Here is a 24,938-nt window from a genome sequence, read left to right as displayed (position 1 = left end):
AAAACCAATCCAAATCAAATCCAAATGAATGTTATTAAATATTTATTTTATCATCCAAAATCATCATTTAAAAGTCAATTCTACCAGCAAACATAAGAAAACAACTCAAAATTTGCATTTGATTACTTTGCCTCACATGTGAATAAAATGCAACTTTGCTATCAGCTTTTGAAGTGCAAAGTAAGCCTTTGCGAGCTCTGCTGGTGTGGTGAAAAATTACAAATGGTTATCAAGCCATTTTAATATTTTTACTCTACGAACTAACACCGTAAGACCCTTAAGTTGATAGACCCTATATGTGGCTTTCCATCAGAGAAGGTCCTTATTTATGCACATGAAGAATAAGGAGCCTTCTCTGATGGAAAGCCACATACATTTTGGCTATCTGACCTTGACATTTTTTATGAAACACCAATTGTTTTTTCGCGATTTTGGGGTTGGTCACATACTAAAAGTTGCTCAGTATGGCCTATAATTCACCCCGTAAATTATTCCAGGTGACTAAAAAACAACCAGTATTATGTTGTTAATAGAGATGCAACGGATAGTTGTTTGGCCGGATACCGGATATTCGGCCTGACCATCGGCCGAATATCCGGTATCCGGCCGCCGAATATTCGGCCAGCGGAACTATACCTTCATTTCGGTTTTTCAGGTGCGCATTCTGCAGGTTTGACCTGTTTCCTAGTAAACGTTCGCGCAGACTCATTTCTAGGTTCGAAATGAGTGCGCGTGCAAGTCAGTGGAATAATTAAATTTTTAAAATAATAAACAAGTACGATTATGACCGTGTCTGTTTCTTAAATCCAATTTGTTTACTCCGAAATCAAGCAATGTTACTATCCGGTATCCGGCCGGATAGTAGGTCACTATCCGGTATCCGACCGTATAGTAAAATAATGACCGGATAGGCCGGATACCGGATAGTAACCGTATATCCGGTGCATCTCTAGTTAACAAACAAACCAGTGAAAAAAAAATAGACTACTTTAGGAATTAGCTTCGACACCCAACAACCAAAGTCATCGGTATCGTCTTGGGTCGTCCCATTCGTTTTTCGTCAAGTTCTTAAATTAGTCCTAATCTGCTCTCGTCACCCATTTTACATTCGTCACAATCGTCGGTGGCTTTCAATGTAGAATGCGTGACGAAAGCAGAATAGGACTAATTTAAGAACTTGACGAAAAACGAATGGGACGACCCAAGACGATACCAAGTCATCAAGTCAACCAACTCCAATTTCCCACGTGCCTGTATTTGATCTTGGTAATAAAACACCGATCGCTGGTGGCCTAGCGGTAAGAGCGTACGACTTTTAATCTGGAGGTCGCGGGTTCAAATCCCGGCTCGTACCAATGAGTTTTTTGGAACTTCTGTACGAAATATCATTTTCACCTCAGCAGCTCGAACAAGGGTACTTTGCTTCTTAAAAACAGTGAGCAAAATGCGATTTTGCTCACTGAGTCATTTTGTCTCACCCAGTGAGCAAAATCGCATTTTGCTCACTGAGTGAGACAAAATGACATTCAAGTGACCTTTATAGTCAAATGTCATTTCAACATGCGGGGTCTAATACAAGTTCGATATACTTGGGTTCCATTATCTCTGTACCTCTAGGTATGTTCTCACTGCTTAGGGTGAAAATTTTTGTGTACTACACGAGATCAAAGTTATTTACATCTCGTGCGCTTTTGAATCCCTTACTACCACTCAAGATTCTAAATTATTATAGAATGTTTCGCTTGCACGGGACTCAAAATAAGCACTCGAAGAAATATCAAAATCTCTTGTTGTACAAATAACTATTGATACTTACTTACCAGTCGCTTTTCGGTGAAGGAAAACATCGTGAGGAAACCGGACTAATCCCAATAAGGCCTAGTTTACCGTCTCGGTTGGAAGGTCAGATGGCACTGGCAGTCGCTTTCGTAAAAACTAGTGCCTAGGCCAATTCTTGGTATTAGTTGCCAAGCGGACCCCAGACTCCCATGAGTCGTGGCAAAATGCCGGGATAGCGCCAGGAAGGAGAAGATGAATTTTATACAGGTCAATTTTACAAAACGACTGTAGATCCTATCTTGATGCCAAAGTTTTGTTATTTGTACCAGGCGTGTCTCACTCCGCGATTTCGTCGCTTTGCTACAGGTAGCTAAAAGTACATCCGTTCGGCCCCAATTTTGGGGTTTGCCATAAGCCGCGCCTACCTGTGTCGGCTTCGTCTGGTCGTTCCACATTTTGGTCATCAGGTCTTTTATCTCTGAAAATCAAATGCATCATTGTATCAGTATATAGGACCAATCGTTATCGGAACAGTAAGAGCGTACTCCCAACATAAAGGTCAGTAACGCACTTGCAACCCGTCTGGTGTTCCATCAGGCGATCCGGACTCGTCCACCGAGGGTTCCGTACTTTTTAGTACTTATAGTATTTGTTATAACTAGCGACAACAGAAATACATCATCTGTGAAAATTTCAACTGTCTAGTTATCACGGTACCTACAGCCTGGTGACAGACAGACGGACAGTGGAGTCTTAGTAATAGTCCCGTTTTTACCCTTTGGGTACGGAACCCTAAAATAGTAAACTTGTTTTAGTTCTGTGTTTAAGAGTAAATTCTAAAAACCGAAATTCAAGGAGCAAATTCTACTTACGTTTTATTTCTTCAGTCTCTTCCCCCGCTTCCCCGCCCCCGGCCTCGGCGCCTTCCTATAACGATCATAATTTTAGTATAATTTGGGGCATTATCTATGAAAAGGGACCTTAATGTCGATGGCGCTTACGCCGCACAGCGTCGCGCGGCATTGTATTTGTGTCGAAGCATCGCCAATAATGGCGTAAGCGCCATCAACAATAAGGTCCCTTTTCATAGATAACGTCACATATTAGTATATGTGACGTTCCATGGCAAAAGGTACCTTATGGCGGCTGGCGCTTACGTCGCATAGCGCCGCAATAATATTGGAGCGGCGTTAATAATAGCGTAAGCGCCAACCGCCATAAGGTACCCATGGGACGTCACATATGTAAGTTTAGTATAGTTCGTTTTCATTTGTCTAAGCCGATGACCTACTTACCTGTATACCTGTATAATGTACAATAAAGTGTTTACATACATACATACATATCATATTGCGCCACTGAAGCAGAGTAAACGAAGTGCCATATCTCACTCAGGTACCTACCTACATTATTCAAGGGGCAGAATACCAGTTCGCCGGGCGATATCAGCCTGTCAGTTGTTCAGAGCTGTAAAATTTTTCGTTTAACTGACAGGCTGATATCGTCAGAAACAATCAGTGGTTCCCTTAAAGATCTGTAGTGTAATATATAAGTAGTACGTTAGTGCATATAAAAACATGTATCTTGCCCAATTAGATCAGAATAAATCATAATCTTCATCGAAGCTGTTGTTTGATTAACACCGTCCGTACATGGCGACCCTGCCTTTTAAGACAGCGGTATCGTTCCGTTGAATTCAGACATGAGGACTAAATAAAATAATGCTATGTGAAGTAGAGTTGAAATCAAAAACAGTGTTTTGTTATAGATCGAACAATTGCAATGGATCTGAGAGACTCCGCATCTGGCAGTCAGGAGGCTACACATACCCCGGTAGGTTCATCAGGCAGCCGCAAAGGCAGCCTCGTGTAAGCTTCCTCCAGCGCGATGGAGGTGTTGGTGCCCATCTCGAACTGGTAATCAGTGGGGCCCAAAGGCCTCTAGCTATACATACCCCGGTGGGTTCATCAGGCAGCCGCAAAGGTAGCCTCGTGTAAGCTTCCTCCAGCGCGATGGAGAAGGTGTTGCACCCATCTCGAACTGGTAATCAGTGGGGCCCAAAGGCCTCTAGCTATACATACCCCGGTGGGTTCATCAGGCAGCCGCAAAGGTAGCCTCGTGTAAGCTTCCTCCAGCGCGATGGAGAAGGTGTTGCACCCATCTCGAACTGGTAATCAGTGGGGCCCAAAGGCCTCTAGCTATACATACCCCGGTGGGTTCATCAGGCAGCCGCAAAGGCAGCCTCGTGTAAGCTTCCTCCAGGGCGATGGAGGTGTTGGCGCCCATCTCGAACTGGTAATCAGTGGGGCCCAAAGGCCTCTAGCTATACATACCCCGGTGGGTTCATCAGGCAGCCGTAAAGGCAGTCTCGTGTAAGCTTCCTCCAGGGCGATGGAGGTGTTGGCGCCCATCTCGTTCTGGTAACCAGTGGGGCCCAAAGGCCTCTAGCTATACATACCCCGGTGGGTTCATCAGGCAGCCGCAAAGGTAGCCTCGTGTAAGCTTCCTCCAGCGCGATGGAGAAGGTGTTGCACCCATCTCGAACTGGTAATCAGTGGGGCCCAAAGGCCTCTAGCTATACATACCCCGGTGGGTTCATCAGGCAGCCGCAAAGGCAGCCTCGTGTAAGCTTCCTCCAGGGCGATGGAGGTGTTGGCGCCCATCTCGAACTGGTAATCAGTGGGGCCCAAAGGCCTCTAGCTATACATACCCCGGTGGGTTCATCAGGCAGCCGTAAAGGCAGTCTCGTGTAAGCTTCCTCCAGGGCGATGGAGGTGTTGGCGCCCATCTCGAACTGGTAACCAGTGGGGCCCAAAGGCCTCTAGCTATACATACCCCGGTGGGTTCATCAGGCAGCCGCAAAGGCAGCCTCGTGTAAGCTTCCTCCAGCGCGATGGAGGTGTTGGCGCCCATCTCAAACTAGTAACCAGTGGGGCCCAAAGGCCTCTAGCTATACATACCCCGGTGGGTTCATCAGGCAGTCGCAAAGGCAGCCTGGCGTAAGCTTCTTCCAGCGCGATGGAGGTGTTGGCGCCCATCTCGAACTGGTAACCAGTGGGGCCCAAAGGCCTCTAGCTATACATACCCCGGTGGGTTCATCAGGCAGTCGCAAAGGCAGCCTCGCGTAAGCTTCCTCCAGGGCGATGGAGAAGGTGTTGGCGCCCATCTCGAACTTCTGCGACAAGTCTTCGATGTTGATGTTCTTGTTGCCCGTCTGCTTCACGTGCTGGAGATAGTAGTCCGCGCCAGCGTCTATGGGAATGGATAAATAGAATTTTTAAGTAGGTACGAATTTGAAACTATACCATTTAAAAACCCGGCCTTATAACGTGTTAAGCCGACCGACCACTGACTAACAGTCCGGTATCGTCTTGGGTCGTCCCATTCGTTTTTCGTCAAGTTCATAAATTAGTCCTATTCTGCTTTTGTCACTCATTCTACTTTGAAAGCCACCGACGATTGTGACAAATGTACAATGAGTGACGAAAGCAGAATAGGACTAATGTAAGAACTTGACGAAAAACGAATGGGACGACCCAAGACGATACCGGTATCGGCCGGTCAGCTGTTCGAAGCTGTCAAATTTTTGTTCGAACTGACTGGCCGATACCGTCCGGCGGCCTGTTAGTCAGTGGTCGGCTTTAAGATGTTTCGCCAGAAAAAGCCTTGGCAGACGTATATATTCCTGAAATGAGGGTTCATACCTACCGACTAGAATTGGTTTCATGATCAGAGGTCGGCGGGGGTGAGCTATTTGCTTTATAATATGACGTAATACATGTCAAATTATAAGGTAAATAGCTCACCCTGTCCGACCTCTGTTCATGATGGTATCAGATGGGTTAATTTAGGGGTCCCGATGGTCACCTTTGGGAGCGTCTGCCAAGCACATCCGGCAAAAAAGTAATGACAGACTTCGCTTTTCTGTGTCTACATGTAAATTTCTAACTGCCGCCATAACTATTATTTCAGTATCAGATGGGTTTTTAAATCAGCTTCCTTTTTTCGCACCGGAAGTGGCCTTCTTTTTTGCCGAAGCAAGTTCCGCCGTGGCAGACTATCAAATTTAACATCACTTTTATGGGAAACCATTGTGCATTTCATCGCGGTATCAAGTCGTTTCTAAATATTGCAGTCGGCTCTTCTACCATAACTGACCTAGGAAATTGAACATATGGTCGGTCCCTCATGTCTGAGGATCGTGGTCAGTATCAGAGTTGCATCTGGAGCGGATGATCTGTCTCCACCGGTTTCTGTCCAACGCGTCTCTGACGACCGTGTAGAAAGCAGAGTCTTTAACTAGATCGGTCCATCTTATTGGTGGACGACCGCTTGATCTTCTGCCTTCGGTGTGTCCATCACAGTTTTTTCCAAACTTTCTTCGCCTCTGCGCACTGAGTCCGAAATATCAGTAGACAGTATCCGCTGTTGGCATATGGTGAATAGACGAGTTTTCACTCGGGAGCTGGGTTAGGATTGATGCATTACCTCACGGCAGGCAACGCTAATGTTCTTCAAACATAACGAGTGTTAGACATAACGTAGACTGACCTAGGAAATTGAACATATGGTCCTGATACATGTGTGGCGCGGGCACCGTGGCGGTGGCTGCCGCGAATGCTACCACGGCTCTCTTTGGTCGGTCCCTCATGTCTGAGGATCGTGGTCAGTATCAGAGTTGCATCTGGAGCGGATGATCTGTCTCCACCGGTTTCTGTCCAACGCGTCTCTGACGACCGTGTAGAAAGCAGAGCCTTTAACTTGAGCGGTCCATCTTATTGGTGAATGACCGCGTGATATTCTGCCTTCGGTGTGTCCAATCACAGTTTTCCAAACTTTCTTCGCCTCTGCGCACTGAGTCCGAAATATCAGTAGACAGTATCCGCTGTTGGCATATGGTGGATAGACGAGTTTCCACTCGGAACTGGGTCAGGATTGATGCATTACCCCACACAGGCAACGGTAATGTTGCTCAAACATAACGAACTTTAAGCATTACATAAGACGGAATCGTCTTGGGTCATCCCATTCGTTTTTCGTCAAGTTCTTAAATTAGTCCTATTCTGCTTTCGTCACTCATTCTACATTCGTCGCAATCGTCGGTGGCTTTCAATGTAGAATGAGTGACGAAAGCAGAATAGGACTAATTTAAGAACTTGACGAAAAACGAATGGGACGACCCAAGACGATACCCATAAGACTGACCTAGGAAGTTGAACATGTGGTCCTGATGCATGTGTGGCGGAGGTACCGCGGCGGTGGCTGCCGCGAATGCTGCGACAGCTGGTAGCCCTAATGTCCTTCCAGCTTTGTCTTCATCCTGCACGGAGAGAAAAGGATAACAAAAACACACTTAGAATTCCAAAAAAAGCTTAATCCGGGGACAAGGAGAGTCAACTAATAAGAACAAATTGACTTTTGCAATTTCTATTATCTGTTTGTTGAAATTAGATTTAGGATTACTGAGCTGTTTGTAGAAATAAATAAACTTTACAGATATAGTGAAACGTCTATAATTATTACTAAACTTCATTTTTTCCCCCAGTACAGAACTGTATTTTAATTCCTGGTTTAGTTTACTAATGATTTTTCTTTCAGTGTGTAAGAAAATTGAAGTCAACAATTAACCCCTGTTATCTTATCTTATCTTATCCACCCTCAAGGTTTGTCAACGCGCCATGGAGCGTAGTATTCTCGGCGTGAAGTTAACCGATCGCATTAGAAACACTCCGAAACCCAAATAGCTGATGATGTGGCTGAAACAGCCGCCAAGCTGAAATGGGACTGGGCGCACGTTTGTCGTATGCCAGATGACTTGTGGGCTAAAACAACAACCAATTGGGTCCCACATCAAACACGGGGTCGCGGCAAACCTCGACGGCGTTGGCGAGATGACCTTGACGCCTTTGATAGGAACTAGCGGGAGACGGGTCAAGACCGGGATACGTGGAAAGGGAGGAGGGAGGCCTTTGCCCAGCAGTAGGACACACTAGGCTCATATAAAAATAAAATAAATCTTATCTTATTGTTTTCGGGGGCTCTTGCGGATATACTTCGACCCATAGGGATCTTTTGTGCAATTACCCCCTAGAAAAGATCCGTCAACTACTCAAGAGCTTTTCCGACTATATCCATGTACCGGATGATGGAGCTCATGGGGACAATTAACCCTTCAAACGACCACCTAAGTATATACAATTCATCCATATAATTATAGCCCACGTGTGATACTCAATTTGGTTCATCGTTTGGCAAAGTGAATCAAATTAAGCAGCAAGTTTATGCCAGCGATTTTGGCGTATACATAACGTGCTTGGGTTTGACAGATGGCTTTCAAAAAGTTTCACCTTTATGATGATAATATTGATTAGAGATGCAACGGATAGTTGTTTGGCCAGATACCGGATACCGGGATGTTAGGCCTGATTCAATATTCGTTATCCGGCCGCGAATATTCGGCCGGCGGAACTATACCTACAATTCGGTTGTTTAAGTGGTTTTGATCTGTTTCGTAGTGAACGTTCACGCGGACTCATTTCTAGGTTCGGTATCGTCTTGAGTCGTCCCATTCGTTTTTCGTCAAGTTCTTAAATTAGTCCTATTCTGCTTTCGTCACTCATTCTACATTGAAAGCCACCGACAATTGTTACGAATTTTGAATGAGTGACGAAAGCAAAATAGGACTAATTTAAGAAGTTGACGAAAAACGAATGGGACGACCCAAGACGATACCCTAGGTTCAAAATGAGTGCTCGTGCAAGTGAGTGGAATATTTAAATTGTTTCAAAATGTAATAAACGAGTACGATTACTTACGACGTGACTGTTTCTTAAATCCAATTTGTTTACTCCGAAATCAAGCAAAGTTACTATCCCGTATTCGGCCGGATAGTAGGTCACTATCCGGTATTCGGCCGGTTATAAAAATAACGGCCGAATAGGCCGGATACCGGATAATAACCGAATATCCGGTGTATCTCTAATATTGATAGCATGACTTACCCCGATGCCGGCCCGTTTGGCAGATTTACCGATCGCCGAGTGTTCCCCGCGTGGTCCGGGCATGATGGCTGCGGCGCGCTTCTGAATCCATGTGAAGTCCTTGCTCTGGAAACAACCACATAAATATAAAATATATATTGATACTCAAAGCCCATCCATCCCATCCCACTCAAAGGCCACCGGTGGACGGGCAGCAGCGTCCCTCAAATTCGGTGTACTCGACTGCGATCGCCAACCCGCCTGCCAAGCGGGGCGATTATGGCATTCACCCCCCATAAGGGGGAGGCCTATGTTCAGCAGTGGACGTCTTATGGCTGAGATGATGATGATGATTGATACTCAATGATGGCAGATAACGATTTAGAGTCCAGAGTCTAAGGGCTGATTTAGACGGTGCGCGAACTCGCATGCGATTTGTTACATTGCGGACTGTTGCTTACGCCAAATTCAACCGACTGATGGTCAAAACCCGCAATGTAATGAAACTCGCATGCGAGTTCTTGCATCGTCTAGATGAGCCCTAAAGCTCGAATCAAAAGGCTTTGCAGTGAGAGCTCGTTTCTCCCCTAAATTTTTATTTCGCGATTTCGGGGTTGATCCCATAGTAAAAGTTGCCCAGTAAGTATAATCCCAAAACCACCCTGGTAACGAGAATGCACTTATTTTTTGGCCACCATGTATAAGTAGATCCTGGTAGGTACCTCAAAGTCCGTCTGAAGCTCAAAAATTTAGTGTAAACCAACCTCTAATTTGGGTTCAGGTGCCCCCAACTCCATGTTAAGTTTAGCCTGCGTAATAGATAACAGGCAGACAGAACCTCGTGCACTCTTGTGTAAAGCTTAACCCCATATATCGTAGATCCTGGTATCTCAAAGTCCATCTTGAGTGTAAACTTCATTGATCAAATTGAGTGTAAACTAACCTCTAATTTGGGTTCAGGTGCCCCCAACTCCATGTTAAGTTTAGCCTGCGTAATAGATAACAGGCAGACAGAACCTCGTGCACTCTTTTGTAAAGCTTACCCCATATATCGTAGATCCTGGTATCTCAAAGTCCATCTTGAGTGTAAACTTCATTGATCAAATGGAGTGTAAACTGACCTCTAATTTGGGTTCAGGTGCCCCCAACTCCATGTTAAGTTTAGCCTGCGTAACTTCGACAGTCGATAAGTTGAAGGTATCATCACTGCCAGAAGGCAGGTTGCTCTCAATGGCGGCTACCAGTGCGTCAGTAGAACTACCGACGCATTTGAGGCCACAAATAACGTCTTAAAGGCTCGTGGTATATAAAAATACTAACTACACAACGCATCAGTCCTTGGAGGATATAACCAAAAGGAGTAGGCATTAACAAGCGTTCCCCTCTGTCGAAAATAGGCGGCCAATGGTTATACACATTGTATGGACTGACATTAACTGACATGGCTATTTTTACGTTACGTATAGTTACATCTAACGTGCCCCTCCCCCGCAAAAATCGGCAACTATTTTGTACCAAAAATTACAGACATGGCGTCTCCGTTTGGTTATATCCTCTAAGCATCAATCTGTTCTTATAGAGCAGAGCATAGAGAACAGAATGACATGACAATGGTAGACAGAACCTCGTGCACTCTTGTGTAAAGCTTACCCCATATAGTAGATCCTGATGGTACCTCAAAGTCCGTCTGAAGCTCAAAAATTGAGTGTAAACTAACCTCTAATTTGGGTTCAGGTGCCCCCAACTCCATGTTAAGTTTAGCCTGCGTAATAGATAACAGGTAGACAGAACCTCGTGCACTCTTTTGTAAAGCTTACCCCATATATCGTAGTTCCTGGTATCTCAAAGTCCATCTTGAGTGTAAACTTCATTGATCAAATTGAGTGTAAACTAACCTCTAATTTGGGTTCAGGTGCCCCCAACTCCATGTTAAGTTTAGCCTGCGTAATAGATAACAGGTAGACAGAACCTCGTGCACTCTTTTGTAAAGCTTACCCCATATATCGTAGTTCCTGGTATCTCAAAGTCCATCTTGAGTGTAAACTTCATTGATCAAATTGAGTGTAAACTAACCTCTAATTTGGGTTCAGGTGCCCCCAACTCCATGTTAAGTTTAGCCTGCGTAACTTCGACAGGCGAGATGTTGAAAGTATCATCACTGCCAGAAGGCAGGTTACTCTCAATGGCGGCTACTAGTGCGTCGATGGAACTGCCCACGCAGACGAGGCAGGCTGCGGATGTTAGCTCATCTGACGGGTAGCCTGGGGGAAATTGGATTGTATCATTAACCTTTTACCAGGCTGACACTTCAAAAATGACAATCGAATATCAGTTTTACTGTTCTAACATAGAACACATGTTTGAAGGGCCGTATGTGGGAAATAATATTTTCCTTAGTGTGAGGACTACGTTTGGATGGAGAAGCGGCTGTCCCCTTTCCTCTTATTGTTGTCTGCCTACACCAGTGGGGAGACACTCTTCCTTCCGGGCAAACCCGGCTCCATTCGGCTCAGCATTGCTCCGAGCAATTATTAGTTTTGGCACCACTTAACGTCCTTTTTCTTGCACAGATAAGAATAGATAAAGACTTGAATTTTGGCAACCCTAAATAGCCGAAAAGGATAGTGCCATACATTAGAAAGGGTTATCATGATTCGTCCCTGAACCGCTGTCAAACTTCGGTTTTTAGGAAGAGTCCTTTCTGCGCGGTAGCAGGCGTGGCTCACTCCGTGATTTCGTCGCTTTGCAACAAGCAGCTACAAGTACAACGTACAACCATCCCACACCAATTTTGGTGGTCAGCCATAAGCCGCGCGTGGCGCTTGGACCACCTAGCGGCCATATCTGTGCTGATCGTAACAGACGCGTTTTGTTAGAGAGTGAATCTTCTGTACCTAGGAATATTATTTATTCTGTACGAGAGTACTATTATTTATTCTGTGACGGTAGTACTATTATTTATTCTGTGACGGTAGTACTATTATTTATTCTGTGACGGTAGTACTATTATTTATTCTGTGACGGTAGTACTATTATTTATTCTGTGACGGTAGTACCATTATTTATTCTGTGACGGTAGTACTATTATTTATTCTGTGACGGTAGTACTATTATTTATTCTGTGACGGTAGTACTATTATTTATTCTGTGACGGTAGTACTATTATTTATTCTGTGACGGTAGTACCATTATTTATTCTGTGACGGTAGTACTATTATTTATTCTGTGACGGTAGTACTATTATTTATTCTGTGACGGTAGTACTATTATTTATTCTGTGACTACACTTACCATTCTCATCACACGCATGTGGATCGAACATGTAGTACTTGTTATCAGCCTTCATCAACGCCATGGAATTGCCTCGAGCGGTCAACACCGCGTGCGACACTTCGTCGAAGACCTTCTTCAGGGAGTCTCGCAACGACAGCACTCCTTCCGATGGCGACAGGGACCCTGAAACATCAGGAGATTGGTGTGATGGTTGATAGAATGTTAAAAACGACTGCTATTTAGTCATTAAATTTGTCAGGGACTCTCGCAATGACAGCACTCCTTCTGATGGCATCAGGGATCCTGAAACATCATGAGATTGGTGACGGGTTTTGGTTGACAGATTGTTAAAAACAACTGCTCTTTAGTCATTAATTTGTCAGAGACTCTCGCAATGACAGCACTCCTTCTGATGGCATCAGGGATCCTGGAACATCATGAGATTGGTGACGGGTTTTGGTTGACAGATTGTTAAAAACAACTGCTCTTTAGTCATTAAATTTGTCAGAGACTCTCGCAACGACAGCACTCCTTCCGATGGCGACAGGGATCCTGAAACGTCATCATGAGATTGGTGACGGTTGATGGTTGGCAGATTGTTAAAGACGACAGCTATTTAATCATTAAATTTGTCTACAGAATGGGGCAGTAAACATCATAACATAATTATTAGATGTGCTCTCAAAACAGAAGAAGCCAAATATACCATACTGTAATATAAAAGATAAGAAAAATACAAAATAGGTACATCACACTCCTCGATTGTTGCGCCAATTGAGTATATATATCTGGGAGACCGAGCTTTGCTCGGAAAACATATATAAATACTCAAATATGCGAGTTTTCCCAGGGCTAAGACCGAGCTAGATCGATTTATCGCAACAGTCCCAACTAGCAAAAATAAGTCATAAATATGTTTTACAAACGTTTTTTTTAAAACTTATTGGTATGCAATTTTAGGCATACAAACGTTTATACAACGCGATTTTGGCGCAGTTTTTATGGCTAAACAGTCGTAGAGTGGTCACTCAATCGTTATAAGCAAGCACATTTAGTCCTACAGCTGTCATAAAAAATATATTAAACGACTTTTTAGTCGGAAAAGTATCGTAAGTTCTCGCTATGTAAGTGCAATTGCTTGTAGAGTGATCATAACGCAGACGTTTGTACGACATACGAGTCGGTGAAATGCAACAGCGAAGCAGTTTCAATCATAAGTATCATAACAGGTCAAACAATTTGTGAAAAACAGTAATAAGTATTAGTATTATACTTTTTACCATTTTAAGTACTAGTAGCGGAAGCAGTTATAAAGTTGACCCAAAAATTTTTTATTAAGCTATGAGCTTCATCACATATGTTCCTTGAGTAATTCTAAGCATTTCAAGCCTGGGAGCCAATAAGAAATGTGTGTCTACTCGGATTTGTAATGGATTCAAACTTTCAACCCCTTTTTAACCCTGTTAGGGGATGAATTTTACAAAACGCTGAAATTACTTTTCCTGTCTTTTAATAATATCCCCAAATACAAAGATTCAAGTCCCGCGTTCGAAAATTTATTTGATATCCATACAAACTTTCAACTCCTTTTTCACCACCTTAGGGGATGAATTTTCAAAAACGCTGAAATTAGTTTTCTTGTATTTTAATAATATATCATTTTACGAAGTTTCAAATTCCTAGCTTAAAATAAAACTTGAACCCCATACAAACTTTCATCCCCTTTTTAACCCCCTTAGGGGTTGAATTTCTCAAAATCGCTTCTTATCTCTTGTACACTTTATAAATGTAATCTAGTGTGCAAATTTCAACTTTCTATCTTTTGTAGTTTCGGCTCCGCGTAGCAAAAATCTCCAACCAAATTTTTCACCTTTTTACGTTTTTCTTGTAAAATTACTATGAAATTGAAAAAACAAATATCAGCAATGAATTCTACGTCTTTGGTTTATACGAAAATGATACCAAACTTGCCCTAGTACCCACCAGGATCAGAGTAGATTTTTTTTAAAGATGACGGATGGCGGCCGTCTTTGTACCCCACCCTCCCCCCCACTTCACGCTAGAAATGCTTAGAATTACTCAAATATCAGATGTGATGAAGCTCATAGCTTAATAAAAATTTTTTGGGTCATGTATGGCAGCGTTACATAACTGACTCCAGTATAGTAACTCGACATCTACTAGATACGAGTATAACAAATCAGATACGCATGCAATATTGTTTATTTATTATATATAATTTAATAAATTAATTGAATATTTATCTTTGATTAGTTATATGACTCATATACAATTAAAAGCACCAGCTTACGACTTATAACTCGTAAGCCGACACGATACGGCCGCCATTACCCTGATCATCACCCAGTAGCTATAGTTCGTTTTTTTTAGCATTAGAAAGAACTTGCAAGAAGGTAAGCGATCTTGACACGTCTTTTTATTGAAAAACGCTTTTTAAAAATCAAAAACTATTACTTATGAAAGCAAAAGAATATAAATGATCGTATTAGATTCATAATTGTTACATATTTGCCGTAATTTATTTTTAAAATGTGTTTTTCAATTAAAAGACACATCAAGATTGTTTACCTTTTTTCTAATGCTAAAAAAAACGAACTATATAAGACGGTCATGTTTATGACTGTTGTATGGCATTTTAGCAATTTAACAGCTGACGTTATGACTAGTTGTACAGTAGTAACTCATAAAGCTTTTCTATGACCAAAGTGCTGTAAGATGTCATATTGAAGTTGTAAATCCGGGAAAAGGTCATGGTTAAAACTTTTATACGACAATGACTAAATTGCTTCATTACTATGTTATACAAACGTTTGTACAACTATGATTTAAGCACAATTTGCTTTAATACTAAAGTGCTGTATAAATGACATTTATACAACGTCACGTTGTAAACCTTGCTTATTTACGACGCATCTACGATTAATCAGTCGTAAAAGGTTCAGATCTTATGACCAATTTGTTAGTTGGGGTACTCGTGATTCTGGGTCCATATAACCCAAAAGTTGGTTTAAAAAAAATGGAACCATTTTTTCTGAAAACTTAACTTTACTGTGGTCCACCAACTGGACGCCGTGTTGGTCATCCTAAATACCGTTGGGCAGATAGAGTAGAGTCCGATCTCTGTGAGCTCGGCGTCGGCGAAAGCTGGCGGGATACCGCTCTGAACCGATCAAAGTGACATACTCTTGTGTTTGCCAAGACTTTGGGTCATCGCGCCAACCAAATAAGTAGTATTTTTTCTGAAAAAGCACTGGAATAAGATTCTAAGAAACTCACCAACGTACTTCCCATCTTCGACCTCCGTCTCTATACAGTCAAAGTCCGTGATCCTGAACCTCGTCATGACGTCAGCAGCGGCCAGGGTCCCCGCCGGGGCCGGCTCCTCTTCAGCCTCGCCCTCGCCCTCGGCCGGCCCGGTGTCCATGCTGATACCCATCTTCTCTAGGTTCTCCATTGTGCTTTCGTAGAGTATGTCACCTCGGATCAGCGTCTAAAGAAAGTAATGTTTATTTTTGTCTTCATTGGTCTTTTACATTTATTCAGTGGCGGATTTGTCCTAAGGCACAGTAGGCCCGGGCCTAGGGCGGCAAGATATTTAGGGGCGGCAAATTGTGACAAAAAATTCGCTGATGGTAACAAGAAATAACTCAAAATGTAGTCAATATTATGGGTGCCTTGAAAGGGGCGTCTACAGGGCCTGGGGCCTAGGGCGGCAAAGACTGCAAATCCGCCACTACATTTATTAAAACAACTGTGGTAAAACTGGTTTAGTGGTATGAGCATGTAATGAGGAGGGATGAATAAAGGCAAAATAATGTTAGGGATGAATGATCGCGGACATCACATCCGGAGAGCGGATGGTAAGACCCAAAAAACGATGAATGGACTGGGAGTGCTGGGATATTGCGAGGGATGTCATGTTTCCCAATGGTCTTACAAAAGAGAATTCTGAGTGTACAGATGGTTCCCTAACATAGATATCTACTTTTCTGTACAGCAATTATGGCGACGTGGATGCTTAATTTAGAGCACTCACTGTACAGTCACCACACGGGAATGTTAAGCCATTTAGAGTCCTAGCTAAATTGGACATTCCATAGCGCAAGTATTGAGCAACCAATTTAGCTGGGACCTTAATGGCATAACAATAGCGGAGCGTTATGATACATAGTGGAGGAGATGGTTGAAAATAACAATAGCGGAGCGTTATGATACATAGTGGAGGAGATGGTTGAAAAGTGAACTGTAGGCTCTGGATGGGCTGGCTTCTTAGGATAAACTAAGATAAAGCATAAGGTAAGAAGTAAAACTACCTCATTAACTTCTTCCTGGGTCCACTCTTCAATCGGCGCTACATGTGCCATAGCGATAGCAGCTATAGATATAGGAGTGGCTTGTTTGTTCCTGTGTTCTTCAGGGAACCGTTCGTCTCCCTCGTGGAAGCTGCCGCGGACCACCCAGCGGTTTTGGGCCACCGCTGGAACAAAAAAGGGGACGTTATGTCTAAGGATTTCTTGGTCATTGCGTCTCACTCTCTCACGGACACGTGCTACGAAGCCGGACAGCCATCTGGCCAAGCAGGGTCTCCGCTAGCAGTCGGCTGGCAGTAGGCGGTCGGAAAGGCCTTGTACTACATAGAGGCGATCAGTTGAGAAGGAGGCTGGCTGAACTGTCCTCAGCTGGAAAGAGCTGGAAGTAGCCGCTAACGATCGTGACAAATGGAGGTTTCTGCGAGCCCTATGTCCCTAATGAGGGATAACAGGAATGCGTCATCCTCACTTACAAACATTACAAACATATAATCACGCCTAGTTCCCAGAAGATATTTTGCTATGATCCTGACATAAGTACTTCTTTCGCTTCCTTCACTTTCATAACATTCCTCATACACGCTCGCCGGTTTAGGGTGCTCTTGACCTGGCCTTTCTTTTGGATTTTCCCGATCTGATCTTAGAAAGTCCGCCGAGGTCTACCCCTTCCAACTCCAAGTTCCACTTCTCCCTTATACACTCTCTTTGATATTTGTCTTACGTTTGAGATTATTGATGGGTTCAGGAAGCGGTCCGCCAGGACGCTCCGTGACGCTGACGGCACTGATGCTGAACGGCTTCCGGCGAAGGTCGCGGGTAGCAGCCTGGAAATGGTCGCAGAGGCCGCTGGGCCGCTTGAAGCAGAGGAGACACGCCTTGCCTCCTTGAAGGCTCACCACATTGCCCGTAGAACCGATGGCCATTGGGGCGGAACGGTTCTAATGACCTGGTAAAGGTCGCGGGAGTCCGCTGGATGCGGGTGCCGCACCGGTCATTGTGGCACGCTTTGGAGGCCTATGTCCAGCAGTGGACGTCCTCTGGCTGATGAATAGACTTACGTTTCAAGTTATTGATGGGTTCAGGAAGCGGTCCCCCGGGGCGCTCCGTGACGCTCACGGCGCTGATGCTGAACGGCTTCCGGCGAAGGTCGCGGGTGGCGGCCAGGAAATGGTCGCAGAGGCCGCTGATCCGCTTGAAGCAGAGGAGGCATGCCTTACCGCCGCCTTGAAGGCTCACCTGCATAAGCAGCATATTATCAAATTCATATTTACAACGTGAAATTTCAGTGGTTAAATTTCCTCGCATAGCCTAATATCTCTCGGACACACATTTTATTTTATCCGGGGCAATTTATTGGTCCAAGCATAAGTGAGGTCAATATAGGTGCAGTACTTTACGAGCATCTTCTTCGTCGCATTATCCCGGCATTTTGCCACGGCTCACGGAAGCCTGGGGTCCGCTTGAGAACTAATCCCAAGAATTGGCGTAGGCACTATAGTTTTTACGAAAGCGACTGCCATCTGACCTTTCAACCCAGAGGGTAAACAAGGCCTTATCGGGGGATTAGTCCGGTTTCCTCACGATGTTTTCCTTCACCGAAAAGCGGCTAGTAGGTAAATATCAAATAATATTTCTTAGATAAGTTCCAAAAAACTCATTGGTACGAGCCGGGGTTTGATCCCGCGATTTCCGGATTGAAAGTCGCACACCCTTATTGCTAGGCCATCAGCGCAGGACATTACGAACATGAGAACTGAAAGGCATATTGTTTTGACAAGCCGTGATACCAGGCGTGGCGTACATCCATTCCACACCAATTTTGGAGAGAGCCATAAGCCGCGCGTGGCGCTGTCGCCGCCTAGCGGCCATATCTGTGCTGATCGTAACAGACGCGTTTTGTTAGAGAGTGAATCTTCTGTACCGAGTACTATTATTTATTCTGTGGTGATACAAACCCTGTTTCCATACCGGTCGGCGGGCCACGGGTGGTACAGATAATACATGCCACCTTCGTTCCAGATCGCCGTCTCCAGGGCTCCGGGTATCTGACAATAAATATATAAGTAATTGGTCAAACCAAAGTCAGTAAATAAGAACAAAAAAACTATACTAATCCTTTTCTTTTGGGTGCTAGTACTTGTGTGAGACAAAGATAGTTTGATTTTCTCTATAAATGAGACAGTCCTTTAACAAACTATATTTAAGGCAATAATATCTGGGAGCACGGATATGCCCCGGCCGTCGGGGCCCGGCAGGTCGGTCAACGACACCTTCTCGTAACTCATGAGCCCCTGGTACTTGTGTAGCGCTAAATTACATTTTTTTCTCGATCAGCTATAATAATTCGTTTTTTTAGCATTAGAAATAAGGTAAAACAATCTTGATGTGTCTTTTAATTGAAAAACTCTTTTTAAAAATAAGTTACGGCAAATATGTAACAATTATGAATCTGTCGCAGTCGGATCGTATAATCCGCCGTATTACATTACGGCTAGCCGTTTTCAAAAACAGGGGCGTTTTGAAATGCGGCGGTTTAACGATTAGCCGTATTGAATGCGGCTGAATGAGAATCCGCCGGAATGTATTCGGCGCCATACGTTCTTCAACACGGCTAGCCGTAATGTAATACAGCGAGTCAATAGCCGCCGCTTTGACAGTTTTTAGTTCCCATTTTTAACACTCGTGGCGCTGCCTGACAAACGCTGGGGTGTCCATCAAATCTGGAGCTTGTCGGACTGTTTCTTTTCAAAAAAAAAATTCCTTTCGCAACTTAACTAGACGGAGCCCCGCTTCGCGGGGCTCCTATTTCTGAGCGGTTTGCCCTTCGGGCATCTGAAGCTACCTAACGAACCTAACCTACCTACCTATTGATTAAGTGAGACGTCCGTGAAAACATTACACTTTGGGGAAAAAAGCGTAGGTAGGTAATTAGGTTAGGTTCGTTAGGTAACTTCAGATGCCCGAAGGGCAAACCGCCCGGAAATAGGAGCCCCGCTTGCGGGGCTCCGTCTATTTAAGTTGTGAAGGAAATGTTTTGGAAAAGAAACACATGTAGTGCGGTGGGACCATGGTAGAAATAAATTAAATTGCAAACATTGTCAAACTCCGGTTACGTAGGCGACCGAAAGAACTGGTCACTCTACAATGTACGATGCGGCTAAACGTGGGCCGCCTTATTGAAGAACGTATCGCAGTGACAATCCGGCTAATCGTCGAACCGCCGCATTTCAAAACGCCCCTGTTTTTGAAAACGGCTAGCCGTTATGTAATACGGCGGATTATACGATCTGACTACGACAAATCCAATACGATCATTTATATTCTTCTGCTTTCATAAGTAATAGTTTCGGATTTTTAAACAGCGTTTTTCAATTAAAAGACATGTCAAGATCGCTTACCTTCTTGCAAGTTCTTTCTAATGCTAAAAAAACGAACTTTAGCTAATATCGATTGCCACCTTAGCCTATGGATATTTCATTGCAATTTGAGAAAAGCATTATACAAATCTCGGCGAGAAAGGGAGTTGCCGGCCGCGTATCCTTATCCAATAATATTTGTATCTACTTAGCCTGCAAACCTTCGTTTCTTTCGTTCCTCTAAAGTAATGTACTATATTTTTCACCACACCAGCTCGGAAAGGCTTACTTTGCACTTCGAAAACGAATAGCAAAGTTGCATTTTATCCACATGTGAGGCAATGTAATCAAATGCAAATTTTGAGTTGTTTTCTAATGTTTGCTGGTAGAATTGACTTTTAAATGATGATTTTGGATGATAAATATTTAATAACATTCATTTGGATTTAATTTTGTTTGATATTTTACATTTAATATTTGCTTCGGGTTGGTGTGGTGACAAATTTTGTGTTTCACTCGGGGGCAAATTTTATTTAACCCTCGTGCTTTGAAACCCTCGCAACGCTCAAGATTCCATTTTTCGAACCACTTGCTACGCGCGTGTTTCAATTTTGGAATCTTTCGCTTGCTCGGGTATCAATATTAGCACGAGCGGTTAAACTATTAAATAACTATTAAATAAAGTCAAATACCCTAACCCGACTTTGGAGTAGGAATTTATTTTCAAAGTAGTCACCTGGAGTATCCCAGAGTCAGCAGTTCTGAAGAACTCGTCCAGGCCTCGGCAGAGATCAAACACTCTCGGGTTGTTCGATATCAGCTTACCCCACACTGCGATGCCTTGTTCCTGACGGAATTAAAATACACGTAGTATTTAAACTGGCACTACGTTAAAAACTGAACAAGTGCGAGTCGGACTCGCCGATCGAGGGTTCCGTACTTCTTTAGTATTTGTCGTTATAGCGGCAACAGAAATACCTACATCTGTGAAATATTCAACTGTTCGTGAGAAGCGCCCTCCAGACTATGCGCGTGAATCGCGGGCGAAGCCGCGAACGCGAGTGTGGAGTCTAGTTCGCTGATATACGAAATCGACTCCAGACTCGCGTTCGCGGCTTCGCGCCGCGATTCGCGCACGAGTGTGGAGCGGGCTAGATACGTACAGCCTGGTGACAGACAGACGGACCGACAGTGGAGTCTTAGTAATAGGGGCCCCGTTTTAACGGTATCGTCTTGGGTCGTCCCATTCGTTTTTCGTCAAGTTCTTAAATTAGTCCTATTCTGCTTTCGTCACTCATGCTACATTCGTCACAATCGTCGGTGGCTTTCCATGTAGAATGAGTGACGAAATCAGAATAGGACTAATTTAAGAACTTGACGAAAAACGAATGGGACGACCCAAGACGATACCGTTTTAACCCTTTGTGTACGGAACCCTAAAAAGCGTCCTCAGTGCGTAAAAATATAACAACGGTAAACTTTCTGGATGTAGACTCAAATTAATATTATTTGAGAGTGTGCATCACTCAAATAAAGATAAGTATATAAAGGCCTGTGCACACAGGCTGCGTGTGCGTGACGTGCACGTGCGCGTGCGGCGTTGTAGTATACAGATCCTTATGAGAGACGGCACACCGCTTGCGTGATGTGTGCGTGTGCGGCTCCAACATTTTAGCGCACGCACACGCGCACGTCACGCACACGCAAGCCGGTGTGGCTCGGCCTTAAACGTGGAGGAGCGGGGCTTCCAGTCACAGGTACATACATACATATCTAGACTTGACATACTATTTAACGAAATAAATGATTTTGACATTTGATTTTGAACCGTGAGAACTTCTACTTTGCCTTATCTGTCTGTAATAGTAATTATCTTTATACAGTTTATTAAAGTTTAGTAAGAGAAGAAGAGATAGAACAAACCTTGTGCGTGTATTCCTTGTCTCTGATCTGAAAACTTTCCGCCATCTCACCGAGCACCAGGCGTCTGATCGGTCCACCGCGGGGCAGTAACGACTCCTGTAGGCATCATTCAGTAAATATTAACATTATATTCGTGGTCGTGACCTCATGTCTGAGGGACGTTACTCCTATGGGTTATTCTTCCTACCACTGCTCTCCAGGCCTCTCGATCTTCGTCTATCTGCATCGTAAAGAGAATTTGAAATAGAGAGTTACTGTCATGGTAAATTATGTCCCCTGTAGTCACTTAAAGGGATATATGGCGTTAATATTAATATTTAACAAGTTAACACATATATCAGTGAAAGAATAATGATCAAAGTCAAATGGCGTTCTAACAGTTTTATTCTCCTGCAATATGCTTGCGCGCGGACGCGCCGTAGCATATCGAGCAATAGAGACAGACATAGACAGAAAGACAGAGAGGGGGGAAGAGGGAGAGAAAGAGAGAGAGAGAGAGGAAGCTCACCCGATACACATTATAACCAAGGTCTAGCGTCTCATCAAGGATATCTTCATTCCACGCTCGGGCTCGGATACGACGCAACATCGCCAGGGCGACTAGGCAGCACGGAATTGCCGTGTACACCTTGAACGTCTTATATCTGCGGAAAATAACAATTTGATTACAAACTTACAATAAAAATAAATATAAAATTAAAACCACCTACAAAACAAAAACCTAAAAAAAAAACATAAATCTTTCACAGGTTTGCATGAGATTCGGCTTAAAGGACTGGCATCCAGGGCATAATATTCCATTAAAAAAAAACTAATTTAAAAAAAAAAAAAAAATTTTCAGGAATTGAAAGGGCAAGCTATGATGGCGACATCTTCTAAATACTTCGATCGGACGCACGAGACGCACTAGTTTTTACGAAAGCGACTGCCATCTGACCTTCCAACCCGGAGGGGAAACTAGGTCTTATTGGGATTCGTCCGGTTTCCTCACGAAGTTTTCCTTCACCGAAAAGCGACTGGTAAATATCAAATGATATTTCGTACATAAGTTCCGAAAAACTCATTGGTACGAGCCGGGGTTTGAACCCACGACCTCCGGATTGAAACATCACGTCACGCGGCATGGAATAGGTTTGTAGGAGGTATAGAGACGCAATAAAGAGTACTCTCTCCAGGCGGGTGTTATGCCTGGGGACCGAAGTCCACGGAGAGTTGGTCGGTTACATATATAGCAACTGACATTTAAAACCCGTAAGCGCGATGTAGGTCTCTTACTAATTGCGTTCAAGCTCCCACGCTATTAGTGTTTGACGACCGGTCTGGCCTAGTGGGTAGTGACCCTGCCTATGAAGCCGATGGTCCCGGGTTCGAATCCTGGTAAGGGCATTTATTTGTAGGATGATACAGATATTTGTTCCTGAGTCATGGTTGTTTTCTATATATTTAACTATTTATATATATCGTTGTCTGAGTACCCACAACACAAGCCTTCTTGAGCTTACCGTGGGGCTTAGTCAATTTGTGTAAACGTGTCCTATAATATTTATTTATTAATGACACTACGTTGGCAGTGACAGCTCGAGGAGACGCCACAGGCTGAAGAGCACAAACGGTACCTGTAACTAGCCATATGCCTGGTGGCTCGCAGGATCCACTTCTCAGCGTCCAGCTGCTCGTACTGCGTGGGGAAGCACTTGTTGGCCACATCCACCAGACTGTGCAGGACTGTGTCCGATTTGGGTCGGATGACCATGTCGTCCCTGCAACGTGGGAAATATTACGGTAAATCATCATCGGGCCTTAAACATCTTGATAGATGATTTATGCAGCGTCTGTAAGAAAAAACGTCTCTCGTGGCTGTATAAGCCAATGCGGCTTACTTACTTATTTACCTACTTACTGCTGTGGTGCAACGAGCCAACGACCTGAAATGGAGCTTGGCCTCCGACACCAAAGAACGCCATGCCACTGTGTCCAAAGCCGTTTCTGTGGTATCTATGGACTTGGGTTGTCCCATTCGTTTTTCGTCAACTTAAAGGGTCTAGCCGTGTTTGTATGGGGCATCGGCCCCAGAAGCCAAATTGATTGCCGTTTTGCCAATTTATTAGGCCAGATGTAAGATGCTATTTCACCAAAAAAAGAACCCTAAAATGCTGCAGGTTTTTGAGAAAATTAAAAAAAAGGAAATTTGGTTTTCATTTTTTTTTATCTAAACTACCGAACCGATTTTTTTGTAACTTATACACATTATGTAAGTAATCTAGATGAATTATTAAAAAAAAATGGAGTTTCAAATATCCTTATAACTAGTAATATTTTCACTTTTAATTTTTCAAATTTTTTTTTTTTATATTTCCGAAATAGGGACACCCACCAATTTTGGGTATTTTATGTATAAATTAATGTTCTATAACATATATTTTTTTCAAAAATATTCATTTGGCTCAACAGGGTAAAAATACCGTATGTATGTATGTAATGTATGAACAGACACAACCGGGAGAACTCCCGGTCCCATATCGACCACCGCGCCGCTCTGTACGAATTTGAATTTCGAACGTAACAAATTGCTAAAATGGACTATAATATAGTCTATAATAGCCGCATACAGCCTATAATAATAATATTATTATTATTGGCTGTATGCGGCTTGGTTGTCGTCGCGTCACGAAATTAAAAAACCGGCCAAGTGTGATTAGGACTCGCGTTTCTAGGGTTCCGTACATAAGTCCGACTCACGCTTGACTGCACATTTCTAATAGGTTTTCCTGTCATCTATAGGTAAAGAACTATTTTGAGTATTTTTTTCAAAATGTTAGACCCAGTAGTTTCGGAATTAAAGGGGGGGAATGGTCATTTTTTGGCTATTTTCTTAAATAACTTCGAACCTATGTATTTTAAAATTATATAAAAATATGTCCATCTTTGGGTCACGAATTTACATATGTATACCAAATTTCGACTTAATTGGTCCAGTAGTTTCCGAGAAAATAGGCTGTGACAGACGGACAGACAGACAGACGCACTAGTGTTCCTATAAGAGCTTACGTTTTCCTCTAAGGACAGTGGGCTTCCCAACTAGCAAAATCACGCTAACAACAGTCTCTAGACTACAATTTTGTCGCTCTTATATTGATTTTATATCATCGTATAAGCCCGGGTTTGGGCACAAAGCATAAGCGTATTTATTTTAATATCGTTCTAATATCAGTCTAATTGAATGTTGTTTGCATTCACAGTAATCTTTTTCAAAACTATATTAAGCTGCTTTAGGCTAATATCGCTTTTACGTAAGT

At 43.4% G+C, this 24,938-nt stretch overlaps 1 protein-coding gene across 1 annotated transcript in view; it reads right to left on the bottom strand.

Annotated features, from left to right (window-relative positions):
• Positions 1-24,938, bottom strand: part of LOC134677788 (uncharacterized) — an 87,264-nt gene that overhangs the window by 38,142 nt on the left and 24,184 nt on the right. The window contains exons 13-27 of the mRNA XM_063536215.1: positions 23,259-23,402; positions 22,151-22,286; positions 21,643-21,738; positions 20,456-20,566; positions 18,319-18,408; positions 17,422-17,599; positions 16,367-16,530; positions 15,330-15,543; positions 12,051-12,215; positions 10,833-11,020; positions 8,781-8,885; positions 6,985-7,099; positions 4,865-5,031; positions 2,652-2,706; positions 2,205-2,257 (exon numbers count right to left, since the gene is read on the bottom strand). Coding sequence (XP_063392285.1) covers positions 2,205-2,257; positions 2,652-2,706; positions 4,865-5,031; positions 6,985-7,099; positions 8,781-8,885; positions 10,833-11,020; positions 12,051-12,215; positions 15,330-15,543; positions 16,367-16,530; positions 17,422-17,599; positions 18,319-18,408; positions 20,456-20,566; positions 21,643-21,738; positions 22,151-22,286; positions 23,259-23,402 — 1,981 coding nt within the window. The remainder of the gene's footprint in view (positions 1-2,204; positions 2,258-2,651; positions 2,707-4,864; positions 5,032-6,984; positions 7,100-8,780; positions 8,886-10,832; positions 11,021-12,050; positions 12,216-15,329; positions 15,544-16,366; positions 16,531-17,421; positions 17,600-18,318; positions 18,409-20,455; positions 20,567-21,642; positions 21,739-22,150; positions 22,287-23,258; positions 23,403-24,938) is intronic.

Source organism: Cydia fagiglandana, chromosome 27, assembly GCF_963556715.1.
Source record: "Cydia fagiglandana chromosome 27, ilCydFagi1.1, whole genome shotgun sequence".
Taxonomy (NCBI): Eukaryota; Metazoa; Arthropoda; class Insecta; order Lepidoptera; family Tortricidae; genus Cydia; species Cydia fagiglandana.
The sequence above is the reverse complement of the archived record's forward strand: the minus strand, read 5'-3'. Positions and strand labels throughout refer to the sequence as shown.